The sequence below is a fragment of the Mchenga conophoros genome, linkage group LG5 (genome assembly GCF_057382185.1).
Source record: "Mchenga conophoros isolate Kocher_MC1m ecotype Shallow Benthic linkage group LG5, M_conophoros_male_GT1.1, whole genome shotgun sequence".
In the NCBI taxonomy this organism is placed as follows: Eukaryota; Metazoa; Chordata; class Actinopteri; order Cichliformes; family Cichlidae; genus Mchenga; species Mchenga conophoros.
This window is the reverse complement of record NC_140530.1, coordinates 34,932,437-34,954,313: the sequence shown is the minus strand read 5'-3', so window position 1 is coordinate 34,954,313 and position 21,877 is coordinate 34,932,437. Positions and strand designations below refer to the sequence as shown.

Below are 21,877 nucleotides of genomic sequence, written 5' to 3'. Positions count from 1 at the left end.
TCAGGACAACAGGAACTGAAAGAGGCCATAATGCCCCTCAGTACCATGACACCGATGCCCTGTTGCAGCAGCTGAGGCATAGTTAAAGTTGGTCAGTAACCAAATAACCAAATAACCAGTAAATGTTGTTAAAACCAGACACGTGACCAGTAAGATGTTGTACAAAGCATGATTAGCCCAAAGCTCTTCTCCAGTAGGTACCAAATGAGTTGGCAGCGTGGTGTTTGAGCATCGCAAAGGATGAATCAATACTGGATACAGACCAAGACCAAACGACCTCATCTCCCAGACTGGGAATTCCATGACAGTGAAGAAATGGGCTAAAAAAATACATGAAAACTTTGTTGTTTGTGTTTGAAATTTTCTGCAGATAGAAGGTAGAATCGTGGTTTAGATTAGTAAACTGATTCCACCGGGGCTACTGCCAAAAATGCAAACCCATGGTGTTTCAGTTAAAAACCCAAAACAATCCTGCGTATGCTGAAGATGAGTGCCAGTAAGTGGAATTTCAGTTCTTTTCAGTCCACAATTTTCATGTTTAAATTTCCAGTTCAAACTAAAATATTTTTCAGATTTAATTTATTTCCTTCCTCATTTCTTCAGTTCAAACTGTTTAGCAATGCTTTCCATTTCTTTTGTAATTTGCAGAAATCTACTCTGGCTGTCAGTTTTCTTTTTCATTTAGTAATGAGTAGTAAATATGTAATGAAAAATGTGAAAAAAAAATGCAATAACTATTTTGAACTATTTCCTCATATGCCATGATTTCAGGAGTAATAAGCCAAGCCGTTCAGTCTCGGTCTTGACAGAAACTCAACGTGGATAAGTACTGGACTGTTGTGGTGACTCAGCAGAGGTGCACTTAATTGTGCAGCATAGACATTAAGACCATGCAGGAGTCACTGAAACAAGCTGATGAAGCAGTCCTCATTTCCTATGCTCTGTTGCATCGGCAAGGTATCTGTCAGCCCTTCAGCTGTGTGTGTGGCAGCCTGTGTTGCATCTGCTTCACAGCAGGTGAAATAGCAAAGAAGTCCCAGCACTCAGGGTTGGAAAACACTCTTCTGGGTGGGCTGTTTAGAGGCAGTTGCTCCCTTAATGAAAACAAGTTTGGAGCTTTGACTGAAAATTCCTCTAAACCCACACAGATGCTCTAAATATTCTCATCTGTCAACAACATTTCTTTATAATTCTAAAGTAGCTAATCAACTCAAATATCAACGCTTACTTTATTCTAATCGGTTCATGTTTACTGTAGTGAATATTGATGTAACAACTTTATTTCTAACAACTTGTTTTTTAAGTCATAGACCATGGCTCAGCTTCACACTAAATATTCAACAGGGAATTTCAAAGCTTAGATTCAAATCTTTTGTCTCCCTCTAGTGATTAAATGGCTCTATTACCTCTACACTGGAAACCTAATCTGTTTAAATAACAAAGATTTCCCACATGTCCTATAGAGTACTTTAAAAAAAATCTAGGAACAGCTTCTGATTGTTATGCGATGAGGTTTTCACTGTGATAGAAATAAAATAAACAGTAAAAACAGCTGAATTAAGAGAAACTATTTCAGACTTTACTACAGTCTTGTTAAAGAAAACACATTTTGCAGTTATAAAGTATAGGCCATATGTATAAGGTTAAAATGCAATTACTGCGTCATTAACTGATATTAAACAAGCACAGCCTGTCCCAGGATTACCCTTTGATTATTTAGTTCATATCCAACCATATGTCTATTAGTATTCATGGATTTGTAGGCAATTAATGCCATATGGTACTCAAAGAGCAAAATAAATAAATACATTTAGATAATATAAACAAATATTGGACCAATCACAACTATCATTTGGACATTTCAGTTGCCCGGGGTGACACTTTAAAGTAAAGACAAAGGGTTTACTTGGAAATACTAAAGATACAACAATTATACTGTTTATGAACATACAAGATGGAGCTTGTTTTTATTGGCATCGTATCCATTAATATTATATAGATGTGATGGGGAACATAGTCTTGCAGTTAAAAATGTGGATTTTCAAATTTAAAGTGAAGTCAGATGATTCCTGTGTTTCCAAATAAGTCATACAAACTCAGCTATCACATCAACCCTGTTGTTTTCAGCAACAGCAAGCAACTGTTTTTTTAAAAAAAAAAGACACAACTATGATGAAACCACTCTATGGCAAGTGTACAATGTGGCATTTAATTAATTAATGGTTAATGAACGAATGGATTTATTGGCCAGTTGCTATGATTTTGTGAGGTAGAAATAAGGTCCAGTATCGGAGCTTGTTTTAGCCAAGCGGCAGTGTCCTGTTCTGTTCAACCTATGAGCACACAAAAGAACAGCACCTGTAGCTCACCTGTCAGAGTGTGTACCGCATGTAGAAAAGTCTGTCCTCAGCTCAGAGGCCTGGGTTTGGTTCTGTTCCAGCTCACGTGTGCAGGTATGTAGGATTGTCATCCCAATCTTCCTGTTCTAGAAGGCGGAAAATCCCCAAAACAATAAACATGTCGCCTAAAGGAAATGGCTATTCAGTTTCTCCAGTAAGTATATTTTAAACCTGTTTTTCCAACATCTAAAATTAGCACCCCATTCAAAATCACAGTGAATTACAGATCCACCTGCCTAACCAAACTAGTTGGTGCTGGCATTAGGTAAAAATTACCCATCTTTTATACATAGCCAGTGTGGTTTGAGGTTCAGTTACCCTTGCTACATTTAACATAATTAATGAAACAAATGATTTATATGAAGTTTATTGTCACCTTTTCTCATTCCACCCATAAACCTTATCCTCCTTTGTCCACACTTTTGTTTAGAAAAGGATACGTCCTTGTACTAATTAGCACATGTATAGAAGCACACATATAAATAGCACAGCAAAAATGAATGGGAGACTTCAACAACAGTGCTTGACTTAAGAAGTGGGTCTACATGGTGATGTTTAGCATTATGACAAGTGGTTGGCCATCTGACCTCCAGTCTATGCATCTGTTGGTCTATTTGGGATGTGAGTGGCAGGTGGCCGGCCTCTCTTTCACAGTAGCACAGCTTAATATATTTGTAAAGCTTAGCTGAATGGAAGAGCAGGATTTGTAAGGATCTCTCACACACAAAAAACAAAACTGATTGGATTGTTTGGAGTGGATCTAGTCATCTATAGTATTAAAATTGTGCACATTAAAGTAGTGACTTGTTTGCTAGTGTGGTTGCATTTACAGTAGTGTAGGATGACATCATATTTCACCATTGTCCTTGCAGGATTTAACCAATACTGAGCACCGTCAAATTACACTAGAGCTTAAGTCAGCAAGAAGTCAAGGACCTGAAATTAAATCTGTTTTCTGTTGTGTACAGGAAAAACAACCAAAACGGTGAATGATGATTTGCATTGCTGATAAACCTAATAGCAGTTATATTGGGCTTGCATGTAAAAATCAAGAATGAATGAATAAAGGATATAAAACACAAGATTTTCATTTAAATATTAAAAAAAAAACCTTATTTAAATGCTTAAAATGACTATATGATATATTAAAAAACAAAAACAATATTAACTTTATCTATGATGGCTGTATGTGTAGTTGACAATGTATTTAATTTTATCTTTGCTAACATAAATTTAAAAAAACAAAAACAAACTAATATATAAATATATATGACTAAATGTAAGTTGAATAAAAGTTTAACATGTTAATGATCTATAAACGTCATTTCTGTCTAGGTCAAGGCAGACTGGTTTTCTGCTATGCTGAAGACAACTAACATTACCCTATAGCGCTTCTCAACAACATCAGACTGCTATTGTATCTCTTGTTGTTGTTTAAGTAATAAGACAATACGTTTGAATAATAATGACAACAAACTACAAACACAATTTGTATATACAGAACACATGTGAAAATTGCTAGATCATTATTTCTATCTATTTTTTTTATATATTTCAATTTAACAATTGCTTAAAGCACTAGAATATGTATTGTATTTATGTTAAATAAATGAAATCAAATTAAGAACTTAAAGCATTATTTCCACATAACTTATAACCTGTAAAGGGGGTACTCTGCCTCTCACCCAACGCCAGCTGGGACAGAATGCAGCCCCCTTCCCATGTCCACAGTTGGATAAACGGTTAAGAAAATGAATGGATGGATGTACACACACACTCAAGCAGACAAACAGACTACAACCCCCCAACTTATCATCTCTGCACCCTTAGTTCAGTCAGTCACATATATGCATATCTCAACTCCCCAAAGACAGTGGACAGTTGGGGAGCCCTACTGATTAGTTTCAACGTCCCCCTGCATCCTTCTGCCTTCTCCTGCCATCCTCCAAGCATCTTTGCTTCCCTCCCCTACTCTGCTAAGGGCAACAGCTCCAGAGGTCTACCATATGGACTAGTGTCTGAGCGGCTGACAGCCTGCCTCCCTGCAGCTTGCATGTGTGTGTGTTTTGTGTATGTGTTCATTTCAACCCTGTGCTGACTGTTTAGTCTGCCCCACCTGTTCCTCTGTAACAACAGACCAGACCTCTCATCAAGCCATCCATGACGGGCTGCTGGATGGATGGATGGATGGATGGATGGATGGATGGATGGATGGATAGATAGATAGATAGATAGATAGATAGATAGATAGATAGATAGATAGATAGATAGATAGATAGATAGATAGATAGATAGATAGATAGATAGATAGATAGATAGATAGATAGATAGATAGATAGAAATAAATAAATGGTAAATGGCCTGTATTTATATAGCGCTTTACTAGTCCCTAAGGACCCCAAAGCGCTTTACATATCCAGTCATCCACCCATTCACACACACATTCACACACTCATTCACACAGATAGATAGATAGATATCCTATCCTATCCTAAGGATATCTATATAGATAGACGAGTGATGATTGTGGCATTTTCATCTAGCAGAGCAACTGGGAATTATGTTATTTTTAAGCACCTGAAAGTCATTGAAAATGTTCTTAAATGAGCAAAAAAAAGGAGAAAGGTTAAAAAAAATGGGGCAAAAGGCAGGAAAACAGATGGATAAGCTGAAGCAGACAGACAGATGAGGGGATAATAATAGATTAAAAATATGGAATAATTTATTCTTAAAAATGAATGACAGACTGTGCTGTGAACAGACAACAGTAGACAGACATACCGCCCTGCTTCCCGAACACCCAAGGACACAGGATAACAATGAATGAATTTGGGGGTGATAATGAGAGGTCAAACAGAAGAATAAGTCTCAGGCTTGTACACCTGTGGCCCACCTTCTGCCATCTAAACAACCCAGCAACCACAATCACCGCAATATTTAGTTACTCTCATTAAAACCTCCTGAATAATGTAAAGGTATATATGGATGAGACATTCATGCGGAGGAGAGGAGACCACACTGAGGGTTAGACGGATCTACATAATAGGAATATATCTCTCTCCATCTGCTCGTGTGTTTATAATCTTCCCCTCCTCCTTCTTAATGCTGATCTATCTATTTGATACCCCCACCCCATTCCCCCAATCAGCTTCTCTAACATCATGGTCTATATAGAGCCTGCCTTATTTTGCGTACTGAATGCGGTGCATGTGTGTCTATGCAAATGCATGTCTGTTTGTCTTTATCTGTGTATTTCAGTGTCTGTATGAGTTGACACAAGCACTTTGTGGTCTCAGAGGAATTAACCAAGCGTCTGCCACCTGACCCCGTTGACTCTGACCATCCTGGGCTCAGCTGATACGCGTGCCTTGTGGCCCTGACATGTGGATGACAAAAAAGCATGAAGAGTGGGAGGAGGCCAAGGACAGAAGGACCGGCAGGCAATGAATGATTATGATGACTAGGGCCATCTTGCTTGCCTCTGCAGCCTCCCCTCCACACCCCAGTAGAAATCCTGGACTTGGCCCTGGCTCTGGCTTACACATGGACAAGTGATCTGGCTTGGGTCGGCGTGGGTGAAGTGTCACCACCAGGCAGGGTCTGGCCTGTCAGCTGTCAGGGATGACAGGAGGAGACTAGAGGAGGTGTGTAAATAATAGAGGAAAATTGGTAAAGGTAAATAATCGCAAAAAGAAAATAGCTGAGGAGGGTGGATTTGTAAAAAGAAAGCTGAGGGAACAGACAAAAAAAGGAGATAATTTTGGAGGAGCTGACTAAAACAATGGATGAAAGGGAACAGGTTTTGCGGAGGTGTCATATCTGCCAGGCCTTATGCAACCTACAGTGCTCACACAGATGGCACGACTGCTGAGAAAGTAGGGTAAACAGTACCAGCTAATGACTTGCCCCCTCTTGACTTTGTACAGTGAGCTGAGAAAGCACATTATTGGAAAAAAGGGCAATCTCTCATGTGGATTAAGAATCTGTCAGGTCAACCATTGTACAGTGAAGAGTGAATAGGTAAATATGGGGGCTGGTGTAGTAATGGTCAAAGCTGGTTATAACTGAGCTCCACAGAGTTTGGAGAAGCCGTACCCAAAGGCTCGAGAATACTATGTCTCAACACTGAGAAGAAAAACACAAAAACCTCTAATCATTACCATGTCACAAAAATCAGATAAGAGCCAAATATCCTTGAGCAAAATATTAACCCCATGTTGCCCTCCAATGCATCCATCGGAGTGTGAATGCGAGTGAATGTTAGAAGCCCTAAAAACCTTAGATAAAGTGTTTGTGTGAATGGGCATGATTGGGTAAATGCACAAGTTGTATAAAGCGCTTTGAGTGCTCAGTGAGAGTAGAAAAGCGTTATATAAGAACCAGTCCACTTACCATTCTCTTTATACTTAAAAATGAAAATGCTCATGCATTAGGTCGCATGCTAATATTAGTCCTACAGTTTAACAGGGAGGGGGTTTACATATTGCTAAAACCTTGTAACAGCTCCAAATACATTTGGCTAGTCATCCAGTCAGCTCATAGTTCAGGTCAGTGTATTTGCTGTGTAACAGTCTTGGTTTGATTAAAGAGGCTGTGACAAAGAGGCTGAAAGAGGTTCAAGGGGGAGCAATGGCCAGCTGTCACATTGAGGGACCACAATGGCCACTGAAAATCCTACCACCATCTAAGCCTGTTTCTTCATTGACTCCAGTCTCCCGCCAACTGACTACTCACTTCTTTGTTAACCTGTCACAGGGCTAGTTGACAAGATGAGTTAGGACATTGTTGTCACTGTCAAAGATATTGTTTAAACTTATACATTTAAAGGGTGACTCACTGAATTAGTACTAGATTAGATCACAGTGACTGATGGAGTTCCCTACTGAAATAATAACAGATGTACTACAATACAGGGGCATTACAGTATTTCAGTGAAGCCTGTCTGAAGTAGTACTGCTAAGTAGTTAAGGTGTGCGCACAAGTGGTTTACAATTTGGGGTGTTTATTTTAAGTTTACAACCGCTGTCCAACTTAAACAATGAGTTGACTCATATAAATAGATTTGAATTCAATTCAATTTTATTTATATAGTGCCAAATCACAACAACAGTCACCTCAAGGCGCTCTATATTGTACAGTAGATCGTACAATAATAGATTTTTTGCATGCTCATGCGTGCTTATTTTTTGCATACTTCTTATATTGTTCAGTGCTGTGTTTAACTGTATGTTTTCCACGCCTGTCAGGCATAAAACCAACCCTATTTACCGGAACTATAAATAGGCTTCTTATGTTATTATAAAGAAAGTTAAAACTGTGTTACTCTCCTATAAGTGTAACTTAACTATTGAAAAATGCTATCTGAATGTGAACAGTAAGTGCTCTAGTGAGTGGCAAATGCAACTCTTGTAAAATCTGAAGATTCTGAACAGTTTTATCTTAAATAATAAGGAATGTGTTGTGAATGTGTATTCTTTCATTGTTATGTTGCTTGTGAGAACAGCACAGTCAATAACACCTGACTTGCACAGACACTGACTGACACAGCATATTGGCTCATGTGTCCCCAAACTGTAACTCCCCCTGATCTCCTGCTTCTCATTAAAACGATTAGTGTCCCTTACCCCTTCTTTGCACATGAAGGGGGGAGGCACACAGCGCCGGTAGCTGATAGCTCTTCAAGTCTTCCATGGCAGGAGTAGTAGGTAATGACTCCTGCCTGCCACGGTGGACCTTAATTTGTCATTGTAGCACAGCAGCTGTGCAGCATGCTGCAGAGAGCAGGTGGCAGCCTGGCAGGAGTGGAGGATGGGGAAGGGGGGGCGGTTGCTGGAAGGGAGAAGAGGCGGAGGAGGTGGTGGTGTGGGGTGGACAGGAGCGTGTGGCATATGTGGATGGGTGCGGGAGGGGTGGATGGAGAGCTGATGGTGGCTGGGTGTGTATATGCGTGTCTCGGGGGTGGTACAGTTGACAGCCTTCTCAGCCAGCATCCAAATATTATGCTGGTAAAGAAAAAAATAACACGTGAGACTCTGGATGCAATCCAAAACAATTTGTGGCTTCGACTCAACAGATGACACACAAAATATTCAACTTTGTTTTAACTTGCGTGCAAGTTTATTGTTCAAAGTTCAACATTAATTCATCCCTAAAGGGTAAATATCCACCATAGTTCTCTCGTCTTTGCTCGTTTCAGTGACAATTTGTGAAAGCTTTCCGAGCGATAGATTTAGGCTATGAAAAACAAAATCAATACACCAACAAGTTGAGGTCGTAAACGACTTTGCTCAAGGCAATGGAAGTGTGTCTGCTGTGAGGATTATGCGAGCTGAACTGGTGTCCTATTGTTGCCGCTGGGAGTTAATCATTACTGTTTCCCTGCTGCAAACGAGCGTTATTGGCTTTCTGCTTAAAAGCTTACAATTAGTACCGCCCACTCAGATATTCTCTGTTGCGTTTGAGAAAACATACCTGATGCCTGGCGTTGGACTGGATCGATTGTCTCCGGCACATCGTGCTTCATTGTTTCTTCATTATTCTTAAGTGTTTAGAAGGTTTTTGGTTTGGAGGAAGGTCTGCCAAAAAATAAGCGAGAGAAAGTGCTTGAAAAGAAGCGCCAACCAACATTCCGCCAAGAGCAAGAAAACTCATAAAGACGAAGGGCATGGTCGGAATGCCGAGTGCTTTAACTTGTAAGTGAACCTTTAATGCATTTATTCCATATTGAAATGCATCCTGTGTGACTATGCGATCTTTTATCTGATATAGTGAATATTTACAGGTGTGTTCCTGATTTTTTTGCACCTGCGCTTTTATGCATACTGTTGAACAAATGGCCGGTATGTCCTATTCTCGCGTTACATAATTAAGAATCCAGGATCTCAGTTAAAGAGACGTCTTTGCCTCCTAATGAAAATAAAGCAGAACTTTATTTACTTAATATGTGAGGGAAAGAGTATTGTTATCAGAGTTTCTCTCAGAGGGGAGGCTGAGTCTTCGGAAAAACACCTTTTGAACGTGTTACTTCACATTACATCAAATCATTATGATGAGCAAACAAAAACTCGGTTATCCTTTTGTCTGGTAAGATCTTACGCTCATTACGATCCATTAAAGAGAGTGAATAAACTATGCATAACACATACTCTGTTGGATGCATTATCCCTTATATAGCCCCCACAACAAGGCTATTATGCTCCCATTTGATTGAATAGCAGCTTGTGGTCTATGTGTCTTTTCAGTGGAGGATTTGGAGCCCTTAATCCACCAGACTAAGTTTTTTTCCTCTCTTTCCACCATCTGGAGTTTACAGCTTTTCAAGACAAAAACACCAGGCGGTGTGAAGCCAGGCTGGAACTCCTGCTTTATGCCAGGAGGAGTTTTTTTCCCTCTTTGTCTGTAGTTTCTTCCTGCTGTACTGCTGACACTGAGGGTCAATAGTACAGCCATGCAAGGCAGCTTGACTGTGGTGTGACTGGATCCCACTTATGTGTGCTGCTAAGTGTGGATTTGATGGGAATGGATGTGTTTAAACGCTGGATTTATAGCATCACTTAGTTGTTCAGTAGTCCACATGTGAGAACCACAATAAAGAGTCTGGCATCTTCTGTTGAAACAATTGTGACCAACATATGATGCAAGTGGGGTCAGCAGAGCCTGAAGGCTTGACTCTGGACATGTGTTTCCGTGACCCCCTGCGAGGACTCCATTTGGCCTCTTTCTCACCACAGAATAACAGATAATCAGATGACAAACACATCAACTTAATAAGATGCTGATGTTTTGGTGGTGAGAGTGGTAATGATGATGACAGAGTTACAACGGCCACCAGGGAGCAGCAGAGTGTGTACTGTAATGCAAAACTACATACATGATGGATGCTGGATTTGAAAGTGATTATTGTTTTGGAAAATTTGGTTCCACTCTTAAATCAGAAAGGATAAAATGTGGGTACTCTTCTGTTTTACCGTAATTGCTGTTTAGTTAGAGTAATTTGATGCTATGCAGAAAGCTAAAAAGCCCTCTGGGAAGGATGGATGTTCTAAGTTCACTGGGAAAAAATGTACTGAAGAGCATTTGTTTCAACATTGCTACACCATAGTTGATCATTTCCATTCTCTCTTGATTTAATTAACTCTACTTGAAAACATATGGATAATCTTCAACTCAGATTATTCTCCTCCTTCTCTTGTTCTCTTTGGGCTGGGATACAGAGTCAGATTCCAATCCTCTGACATTAAAAAAGGAAATAAACGACAAAGGGGCCCTGCAGGTTTGAATTAGAGACTTTTAATTGGTTTTGGCTTGAGTGGGTTGTTAGCATTGCCAGACGTGGGCCCTTAGTGTTTTGCCATGTGGGAGAATTTCCCCATCCTGGAGGTAGAGAAAGGTGCCTGCAGAGCTTTCGACTCACCCCTGCACTGTTTCTTGTTCGTGTAGACTGATAGCTTGCATGCAGTTGTGTCTGCATTATGTGTTATGTATCTTGTAATGTGTGAAAATATTTTTTTCCCAGTGTGTTATAAATGCTTGTAGCTTGTAAGGGTGTGTGTCATGCATGTGGTTGGCTGTGTTTTCATATAATGCATGTACTTGGGTGTGCGTGTGTGTTTTGTGTGTCAGGCTGTGAGCCCAGTATCCTTCTCACTCCCTCTAGTCTCTGCGTGGGTCTTTTCAACCAGCACTACCACCTGTTAGTGTTTTACTCAGGCCCCAAGGCTACAATGACTGCAGAACCTTGCAGATTTGCTCATCAAGCCCATCAGATCGACTCCATTGCCTTAAATCTGGCTCCCATTTCCTATCACAGGGCCGTTCTGAGCTGGATTGCTTGCAGTTCAGCTGAGTCAAGACTGTGGACAATTAAACAAGTTTGACTTTAGTTGAGATTGATTAATTACTTGTGAGCGACAACATTTTATTCAGCATGTTCCACTGCTGGATCACACTGGAGTGTTTGCTAAGTGTGGTTTTAGTGGTTAAAGAGATGTTTAAAGTCTGGATTTATCGGGTTACTTTGTAGCCCGATTTGGCAAATGTGTCATACACAGCAAAGATTCTGGCACCATCTGTCTGAGTAATAATCTGAAAAGACAATTTGAATAGACTTTAATTGCAAGTGCCATATATCTAGTGCTAATCGTCATTTACAGTGAAAATTGTAGTCAAAGATGGAAATGAACTCTGACTGTAATAAACAGAATTTACTCCCTTCTTACAGGAAATGAAAATATATCATCTCTGCAGCCTAAACCGCTGCAAACTGCATCATCAGTCCATTTAAACAGATGGGATTTGTCATGTTTTATGTTTCGTGAGACCTCTGAGCTTTTCCGTCCCATTGTCTGTTTCCAATTCAATCCTCTGTGATCCCATGTCTATTACTTCAGACAGTGTGGCAACCTGAAGCAAAGGTTTGAAAAAAAAGGGGGGAAAGACAGAAGTGACCTAACAGTTAAAGGAACAAAACAGTGAGAGAATGGGAGTAGAAAGAGATTAACTGTCAGGGAGAATGTGAGGCTAATTGAAGCCAGTTTTGCACAGCTGTTTCTTGTTGCTGTGCGGTACTGCACAGAGCGGCGGAGACAATAGGATCCAGATGTGATCTTGCACTGAGGATCACCCGGCAATAACAATCCTCAGAAATAGAAGGCGTACAGGAGACGGGAGATATTAAGAGTGTCCGTGCTCGTCTACTCTTTTAACAAAACATCACTTCTCCACCTTTGAAAGATAACCCAGCTGTGCCTTTCAGTCTTGATTGCAGGTCTCAGCTTGGTTTCTGAGTGTTGTTAATACTCTCATTTTGTTATACTGCCAACCACCGCCATGACCTGTGTACTCAGGTGTCACTGGTAGCGTAAACATCGCTTTGACACATTTGACTATTCCAAAAAGGCGGCTTGCAGGATTTGAGAGTGGTTTTGCATACTTGTCATATGGCTTTTTAAGGACTCGGCCAAAAGGGACTAAAGCCTCTTTCCCTTTTGTGTGTTCATCTGTTAACAGTCTTTCCTTTAAATTGTCGTGTGAAAAAAAAAACTCAACAAAAAAACCAAGCATCCTTTATCATTTTTGAGGAAGAAATGCAAGTCCTGCGGTTGTGCGCAAGCATTTATTTGTTTGTCGACTTTAAGTGGAGGGACACTGGCTAGGAACAAAAGTGTCCAGTCACTTCAGAGCAATTTGGCCGAGAAAAAAAAGAAAAAGCAAGTGAAAGAAATGGATTACCACATTATGCTTTCTTAATGCCTGTCTCTCTGTTCCCACTTCTCATGCCTTTCACCCCCTTCCATCATTTCCCACTTGGCTCAGACAAAGAGGAGTTAGCATTGGTTACCCTTTTCTCCACGCCTCCTTTCTCACCCCCTGTTTCTGTCTCATGTTTCTCTCTCCTTCCATCCATCCTTTCTTTGTTCCCTCTCTTCCCTCCCTATGTTTCTGTCCCCTTTTCCTCTATTTATTTGACCCTTTTTTCCCCTCTTTCCATCCGCACTCATCTGTCTGGTCTACTGTGTTGAGTCCAGCTAAACACAGCTGCAGCTTGCCTGTCACTGGCCAGAAGAAAGCTGACATCCAGCTGTGTATGAGTTATTATTGAAGACTCATGTGAGAAAACACAGTGCAGGGTCTGACAAGATGAAAAAGCAATATCGCAGCTTTAAAACCAATCTCCTTTCCCCCTGTTGAATTTGTCACTTCTGAAACATTTTTTTAACATAAATAAATTCCTTAAGTCTTGTTTTGTTTGTTTGTATATTCAAGTAATACATCAAAATAATCATTAATTGTCAGCTGTAACATGTGTAGTGTTTATGGTAAGCATGTGCAACAAGCACAGCTTGTGTCTGACCCAGTATATCACTTCTTCCCATGACAAATAGTTGAATGGAGATGATGTAAAGCCTTGGCCCGATATTCTTTTCATATTTGACGCACACACACGCATGCAGTGAATGCAACACTGAATGTGTGATTTTTGCCAAAGTCAATATAACTCTCAAGCTGTTCTTTTCCTCTGTGAATTTTATGAATTTTGTCAAGTTCACGTCATGTGTCCTCACTCTGATTCCTTGCCTGCTAATCGTAGACACATACACAAGCTTGCATTGTAGACTGCCTGTGCTTGCTCTCAACATGTTCTCGGTGCAACTGTTTATTATCTTGTCCTCAGCTGGTGTCTCTGCTTATTGTCTTTGCTTGTTTGTCCCAGCAGAGTACTGTAGCAAGATGTCATACCCGCAGTGAGTATGCAAAGCAACGGCAAAGCAGGTGATGCCACAGTCCCCTATTGTTCGCCGGGATATTTAGGGGACTTGGCTCACAAGATTAAGCATGACGGTTGGGAAAGCAGGAGGAGGTTTGGCTTTGTTTGTTATATCTTTAAAAGAAAAGGAATCACACCGAGCAAAACTGTAAATACTACCGTCATTCTATTAGTCTTCAGCAGACACATCTGAAAATTATACTGCAACATTGACAAGTCCAAACATCCCTGAGGCTTAACCTAGGGAAATGCCAACACATGCCCCTGAATGTGTGCGTGGGTGTGTGTTAGCAAAGCCAGCCGTTATCTTCCCTCAGCTTTAATTGAGCCCTTCAGAAATCCCAAACACTATTACGCACACACAAACACACACTGAAAGTAAAGCCTGGAGGCTCTATCTCAGCCAGGCCAGGTGTTCCCGGCTCCACTGCCAGATGAACCACCTGCAGATCACAGGTGTGGCCATCGCCAGGGAAGAGAACAACACAGCTGCTCCTGCAGCCTCGGGGAGAGAAAGACAGATATAAGGTTCATAGAGAATGACCTGCTGGTAGCAGGGAACTTCACACATCAGGTACAAAAACAGTCTAAAGTAACATTGAATCATAGGTGTTGTTGTCATCATATTCCTTATAGAAAAAAACAACTGTTCAGCTCAGCTCACGGCAGTGTGCGTTTAACTGAATCAGTGATAGCACTGACGTGTGGGACTACTATACTGAAAACAGAGTGATAGTCATGCTATTTCTAGAGCTCAGTGAAATTGAGAGAAGGTTGCTAAAACTAAACCTTTGGACATTTTAATTCATCAAAAGAAAATCTTCTGTTATGACAGGTTTTTTTTGTGTATTAATGAGCAGAGAAGATGAACGGTTTGGAGGTTCAAGTTTGTCATCTTAAAGTGACGTCCTTTGCAAAGAAATAATTCCGTATTATATAAATTATGAATTTCAGATGTGGAAAAAACAAAACTTTTCTGTTATTCGTTCCCTGCTTTAAACAAAACTGCCACTAAAGTATATCCTGTTGTCCTTAAAGGAATGTGCAGAATGTAGTTACTCACTGTATATGTTACATCTGTGTGTGGGCTTGTCCAAGTTTTAGCAAGCACGCACTCTTTTAACACAAAATGTCTCCCAAACATGGAGTTGTTTATGAGAGCTATTCATGTTTATGTGCCGACAATTGGGTGAGGCTGGCAACGCAGAGCGACTTCTGATCTGCGGTATCATTTTTCAATTAGCAAAATTGCTGCATTTAAAGATTTAACTATAAGCGCCATAGATGGATATCCCCGACAGGGAATCTGCTACATAAGTTAAACAAGAGAGCAGCTGGAGAGACTTTGAAAAGTGTGTGGTTGTTGAATATCGTTTAAGCGGCGTTATTGGTGAGAAGGGTTTGGCGTCTGGCTATGCATTTGGCTTTGCTGTGTGGAAACTTTAGGAAGATGCAGCCAAGCGAGCGTGTGACCCGCCGCTCATAAATTTCAAGCACGCATGCAGCCACTCTCTCACTCTCCCTCATACCAACACACAAGCGCTTTCTCACTTACTTTCCCTCTCGCTCATAAACACACACTTATGCGTGAATCTCCCACTTCTTACACTTTCTCGTCTCTGTTCGTCTCCATCTTGTTTTGCTCTCTTAAACACACTTGTCGCACCCAAAGAGCAGCTTTGTGTCTCCCCTCCGTGCGTGGAGTGTAATAGGAGATGTGATGGTTTTCCGTGGGTGAGCAGGCGGGTCAGGCCTTACTTAAACTAATGGCTCCCAGCAGTGTTGAATAGCCAGACACAGTGGAGCCGAGGCCTGAGGTTTTGGAATGCCACTGCCGGCTCAATGCCTGCCTTTCATCGGCACTGAGTGAAGGAGAGAAAGAGAGCGAGTTAGAGAAAGGAAAAAAATAAAAGAAAGCGGGGGGAGAAGAGGAGGGGAAAGAAGAAAATACGGGGCTCATTTGTTATGGGTGATATGAGGATGACTGAAAAGGAGGGCACAATAGTCTTTGAATGGAAGGACAGAGTGGGGTGAGGGCAGGTCCGTAGACCGGGGGAAGAGGTGAAGGGAGAGGCGTGTTTGAGCTTGTGGGATGTCAGGAGGGGGTAAAGTACCAGTCGCTAGTTGTTTTGTGTAAGAGCAACGTGGGACCCCTCCTGACCAGTCACCCGTTTGTTCTTAATGTCTTGATGGATGAGCTTTGAACAAGTCTTGAGGGAGTCGGTATAGCCTTGTTCAAACTAATGCAGATAATTTAAACATTTCTCTTCTCTTTTGCCTTTCATCCCAACTGTGTGACCATAACTGACCGACAAATACATCCCGTTGGAAATTCCCTAAAAACTCAATACATTTGAAATGCAGACAATGTGTATGTCATATCTCATATGTTCAGACTGATTTGTTCCTATATTATGCTGTAAATGCACTCAGCATTTCACTCTTTACCACTTTAAACAATGCAGCATTTTTTAAAAGTTCACATTTTGTGGTTGTTCTCCTTCTTTATCAGGCAAAAAAGTCTGTAAAACTGTATCTGTGATGTAAGGAGCTAGGAAAGAAAAGTTGCTGGACATATTTAAGTCTCTAAGACTGGACTTAAAGTAGTCCAGTTGCTTTGTGTGTTCTTTCCAAGCTCCTTGGACAGACACCTCTTACACAGACGTACTGTATCTGTGCTTTGCATGTCTGCACATGATGCATCAGATAATTCGCTAAAGGGGTTCCCCTTTGTGCTGAAATATGACAGAGAGGGAGTTCTTGAGCAAGTTTCAGTAATGCCATGAGTTGGGAGTGAAAATCTGTTGGTACGGGAAGTTTTGAAGGGAACAGCTCTGTACGCTAGTGATGGGTCGTTCGCGAACGAAATGGCTCTTAGAGCCGGCTCTTTGACGTGAACGACGCGAGCCGGCTCCTTATCGCGAGCCGTCACGTGTTTTTTTTTTTTTTTCTCTCAGCCTCTCTCTCGCACTTTTTTTCCGCTTCACTCTGCACGCGAGCCTTGTGCTTTACGCTGGGCAGAGGGGGAGGGGCGGTAGTTACACTCAGTAGCACAGGAACAGAGCCAGAGGGAGAGAAAGAGAGGCAGGGACAACAACATTAGAAAGGTATAGTAATCATCCACAACTATTTTCGGTTGCAGATGATAAAGGATTGAGAAAGTTTATTCATGCAGGTCCATATGACAGAGAATATGCATGTTCTTTTAGGTTTCATATTATAATTTATATTTAATTGTGTTGTGGTTTGCAGTGTTTTGTGTTCTTTTCACTTTAAATTTGTGAAAGGAAAAAGCTGAAAATTTAAATAGTTAAAACTTGAAATGTGAATAGTTGATTTTTGTATTATATGATTTATTTATTACATTTTATGTGGAGTGAATAAATAAAAGTATATTTACGGTGGCCCCTAGAGACAAAGCACATACAAACTTCAAATCACGTACGAACTCTGAAGCATGTACAAACTCCAAAACATGTAAAAACACGTACAAACTCCAAAACACGTAAAAACTCAGAAGCACGTAAAAACTCAGAAGCATATAAAAACTCAGAAGCACATAAAAACTCAAAACACGTACAAAAGACAACAGAAGTGCTCCAGGATGCTGGGCGCAGTGTTGAGCCTTTGTTATCTTGTGGCTACACAAGCCAGCAAGTACCAACGACCGGATTTGGTGTGTCGTAGTAACAGGTAAATGAACTTTTTTTTTAAATTATTTGAATATATATATGAGTGCCTGTGTATAAATACACAAACAATACACACATGCTTTCAATTGTGTAATTTAAGTGATCTAGTAGCTCTGCTTTGGAAGTTCAGTTCATGCTAGAAATGTGTTTTGGAGTTTGTACGTGTTTTGTCTCTAGGGGCCACCGCATATATTTATATATAAACATATATAAATAAAACCACTTGTTTTTACGTTAGTAATTCCTTTTGTGCATAATTTTATATTATTGTTAATAATAAATTAATTAAAGCAACAAAACAACCTGAAGAGCCGGTTCGGAGCCGAAAGAGCCGGCTCTTTTTAGTGAGCCGAACCGAAAGAGTATCTCTAAAAAGAGCCGGAAATCCCATCACTACTGTACGCAAACGCATCTGCAGCTCAGTCTAACTGAGCCATCTGTGTGCATAGCTTTTTTTGCAAGAGAGCCAGAGAGCATGCATGTGCCTTCCTTTCAGTGTGAGTTCAATTTAGTGTTAAATTTGAGCATTTACAGTTAGGAAAGACTTCCTGCTATCACTACCCAAAATTTAAGTCAATAGAATTATAAAACTGTCTCGTAGTAAAGTATTTATTAAGTCATGTTTGACGTTTTAGGTGGTAATGATTAAAGCATGATAAAGAAACACATCACTTACGCCTTCTTTTCTGAGGTTTAAGGGCCATACAATACTGCTGCGCAAATCAGACTACGTAATTTCTGGACAAATTGCAGTCAGACTGTTGCTTGGCCACAGGTGGCCCCAATAAAATGGTCAAGCTTAGATAACTGATTCACAAACAGTCGGGGACACCAACAGAAGGATAGATAAGTTTAGATAGGTTGGAAATGTGTACAGATTAGCCATTTGTCCAATTTTCTGAGAAGGAGACAAGGGACATATGGTAATATTCAAATGAATCAGTTCATCAACTGTCAATAGCTTGCACCTCAGCAGTTGGCTACTATGGGGATGGCATGTGTCTGTGTAACCAGAGAGGTCTGTGTAAAATTTCTCTCAGCTCTGCTGTTCAAGAAAAAGCTTATAAATTCAGAACCACAAGTTGTATCAACATGATTTAAAAAACCATAAGAGTCACAACAAGTTGCTGTTTTTTGTGTTCCTAGTCTTAAAAATGTGGTAAGGGAAGTAAAATGGAAAAATAAAAAGCAGCTTGTTTATGCTTTTCCCCTAAACTCCTTGACTGAATCATAATGGGAGTCAATTTGGCATTTACATAGCCCTTCTCTTACTCAAATACATCTAAATCAAAGCGTGTACATGCGTTAGCTTGGAGGAATGCATTGTTTGAAAGAAGATAAATTTCCCTATGATCTGGTGTAAAATGATGCTTGTAAAGTGATCATTGTGGGTTTATTAGTAGATTGAAGACACATTTTTCATTAAAAATGAGTCCTTTTTAGCCTTCTAATTCACTTGAACAGGGAAGGATTTGAGGGATTTTGTGGAAATTTTCAGTTATTTGAAACTCAAAACATCAAGAAAGCCAAAAAACATCATCTCACTGCAGGGTGAGTCAGTTTGGTGTGTGAATGACCTTTCTGTGACAAACAAGGAAGAGATCAGCTTAACATAAACTGGCACTCTTTGGTTTGCAACCTTTGCACTTTGCACTTTTCGGGTGGCATCAGTTGTTAATTTTTGGTGAAAAAGTGTCTAATTATCATTCATCAACATTGCTTACAAGACACAGCTTTTAGATTGTGAACTTCCATTTAACTAATAATGGAAGAAAATAATGACTTCAGTGTTTTATTCATTTTCCATAAAAATTAAGGACATTAAAACAGAAGTAAGAGTTTGTGTTTGGAAGATTCTGGGAATCTTACCATCCTCCAATACTTTCCCACCGTCAATAACCAACACATACGGTAAAAAGGAGCTTTGCACTGTCTGTTTTTTGTTTGCATGACCTATTGTTTATCTGATCCCAAAGACAGAGAGAAAATAGCCCTCACTTTACCCTTGATTACTACCGAGAAGCATCTTATTTGATCTCTATTTTTTGCCTCTATCTGTATTTTTTTCTTTTTTTTATTACAGTAAATGGTCCATCAGATAGCAGTAGACCTTAGATAAATGTGGTGTAGACAATGTAATGGAAAATGCATTCTTTCAAGATCAGACAGGGAAATCTATGGCTGTGTCAAATTAGCCAACATCAGGATTCTGAACAGTGATCAGATGGAGGTATAGAGGGAAAGGAAACCGAGGGGGGCTGGTCCATGCTGGTAAGATGCGTAAAGAGAAGAGGGGCAGCAATGATGAGATTTAGCGGGAAAAATAGCAACAATATGGAAAATTACCCATAATTCTTATCAGCTAGCCTGGCAACTACCTCCTTTCTTTGCTGGCCTGACTAGCCTGATTTACAAAAAGAGACATTTGAGTATGCCCGCACGAACTAACCGAGATCCACAGAGCAAGAGGAACTGTTTTTACATGATTTTAGGATAATGTCTAGTGAATTAGGTTACATGCTTGCTGCCATTTTCATGTTTCTGACATGAACACAGCAGGAGATGGTCAAATGGCATGTCACTGTGGGAAATAATCTATTTGGTTTAGGTGAAGCTTCTGCCTGGGTAGAGGTTGAAGCAGGCAAGTACAACAGACTGGAGTGCTGAGAGGTTAAAGGAGGTTAATGTAAGATATGACTGTGCCAGACTTTTGCATTTTCATATACACCTCACTGAAGCAGTGTTTAAGAAAGTTCAGGTCTGAGGTACATACGTAAAAATTACAAAATCTATATCTGCTAGGAAACTGATGGTGGAAATATTAAACATTTAGTGGGATTTCAATAAAAAGTTTTCATAATGAATATGGAATTCAGTGTGTGTGGGACCAGAATTATTATTATCTTGTAGTGTTGAATAGGGATGGGTATTGTTTAGGTTTTATCCGATACCAGTACCAAACCGGTACTTTTGAAACAGTGCCGGTGCTTAAACAGTGCTCGAACCGGTGCTTAAAGAATGGAGAACACAAAATTGGTCCAAAAACCTCTCATGTTTAGCTGTTTTTTTTTGTAAAAAGATAACAATGTTAGCCTTTTCTGCAGCTATAGGGGATTTATGGCATCACTCTTGGCTGGAAGCAGTGCTTAAACAATGGAAAAAACACAAACTTTGTCCAAAAACCTCTCGTGTTTAGCTGTTTTCCACTTTTTCTTTTGTCATTTTAGCCTTTTTGGCCAGGGTGAAGGGAGTATCTGCCATGACACAAGAAGACAGCCGCATGTAACTACGACGGTGTTTGCTAGTTCACCTTACATGCATTAATGTAATAATGTGGTTAGCCTACTCAACGCAAATTACACACGAACAACATTAAGCTACTCATGCAGAGTAGATGATGCTGCGGCCATCATCATCATTTCTGCTACACTGGCAGGGCTAGGGGCCAGGACTCTCCTCTTCGGGTTTTTGGGGGATGTTGCTAACTCCGGGTCCGATAACAGGCACCACACCCGCAGTAGATCTGCTCGGTGTGAGCTCTTGCAGCAAGCTATCAAATACGGCGCATTTCTCGGCTTTAAAAAAAGCCTTATGCGTCGCCAGGTGTTTCATCAGATTCGAGGTGTTACCTCCTTTGCACAGTATCACAGTATCAGCTTAAAGCACTTGTTGCAGGCTGCTGAGTTTGCATCTTTTGCTGTGAAGTACAGCCAGACTTTGAACGCTTCGCCTTGGGCATTTTTAATCTGTAGCTCTGCTCTAAAAGAACGTACGTACCTGGGCCCGCCTACTACGCTTGCAAAGGTAAAATGATTGGCTGGCCTCAACATACAGTTGAAGTTCCTTAAACATTCAGCCACGTTACCCAGTAAATTATTTGCATGCACAATCAACATATCAGTAGCCTCTAGAACCACTAGTATATTTGGATTAATTCAATTTTGTTAATGTGTTGGATTATTATTTTCTTTACGTGAGGCATCATACTGGCAGATTCCATTGTTGTTGTATTTCTGCATTCCTGTTTTTTGTATGAGGACCAGCTATGTGAGTGTAAAAACACGGTATTCTACTTTCTGTACTTGCGCCACTTGTATATGCTGTAGAGCTATAAACGTATCTGTCATCACAATAATGACCCATTAGAAAACAGTTTTCACTAGAAACACATGCATTCAGTGATCCAACCGTGTAAAACTGTGTTAAAAATGATTGGATGGAATTAATTTCGGATTGGTCTCAAGTACTCAGCAGGGTATAATAAAGCAATCCAAATGAAGGGATAGACACATGATACGCTCAACTTTTTTTCTGTTCTTTCCCATCAACATTCAGCGGTCCTGAATGTGTACACACACACACACACACACACAGGCACACACAGAGGACCTAATGTTCTGTCTTGTTTACCCAATCACCATATTCCCATATATTTCCCCTCTTCATCCATCTTCCACTAATTTTTTTCTGGCCTTTCTAAAAAATGTTGTTTACTTTTTCTAAAAGTAGAAGTTTGGCTC

At 40.3% G+C, this 21,877-nt stretch overlaps 1 protein-coding gene across 2 annotated transcripts in view; it reads left to right on the top strand.

The window, feature by feature from the left end:
* Positions 1–8,849: 8,849 nt before the first annotated feature.
* The window catches only part of cbfa2t2 (CBFA2/RUNX1 partner transcriptional co-repressor 2), a 37,604-nt gene continuing 24,576 nt past the window's right edge, over positions 8,850–21,877 (top strand). Inside the window, exon 1 of one of the 2 annotated variants that reach the window (XM_085275091.1) lies at positions 8,850–9,091. In XM_085275091.1, coding sequence (XP_085131217.1) covers positions 9,064–9,091 — 28 coding nt within the window. In that variant the 5' untranslated portion in view covers positions 8,850–9,063. Of the gene's footprint in view, positions 9,092–16,755; positions 16,773–21,877 lie in introns of those variants that run through there. The other variant, XM_085275096.1, reaches the window with a different exon arrangement.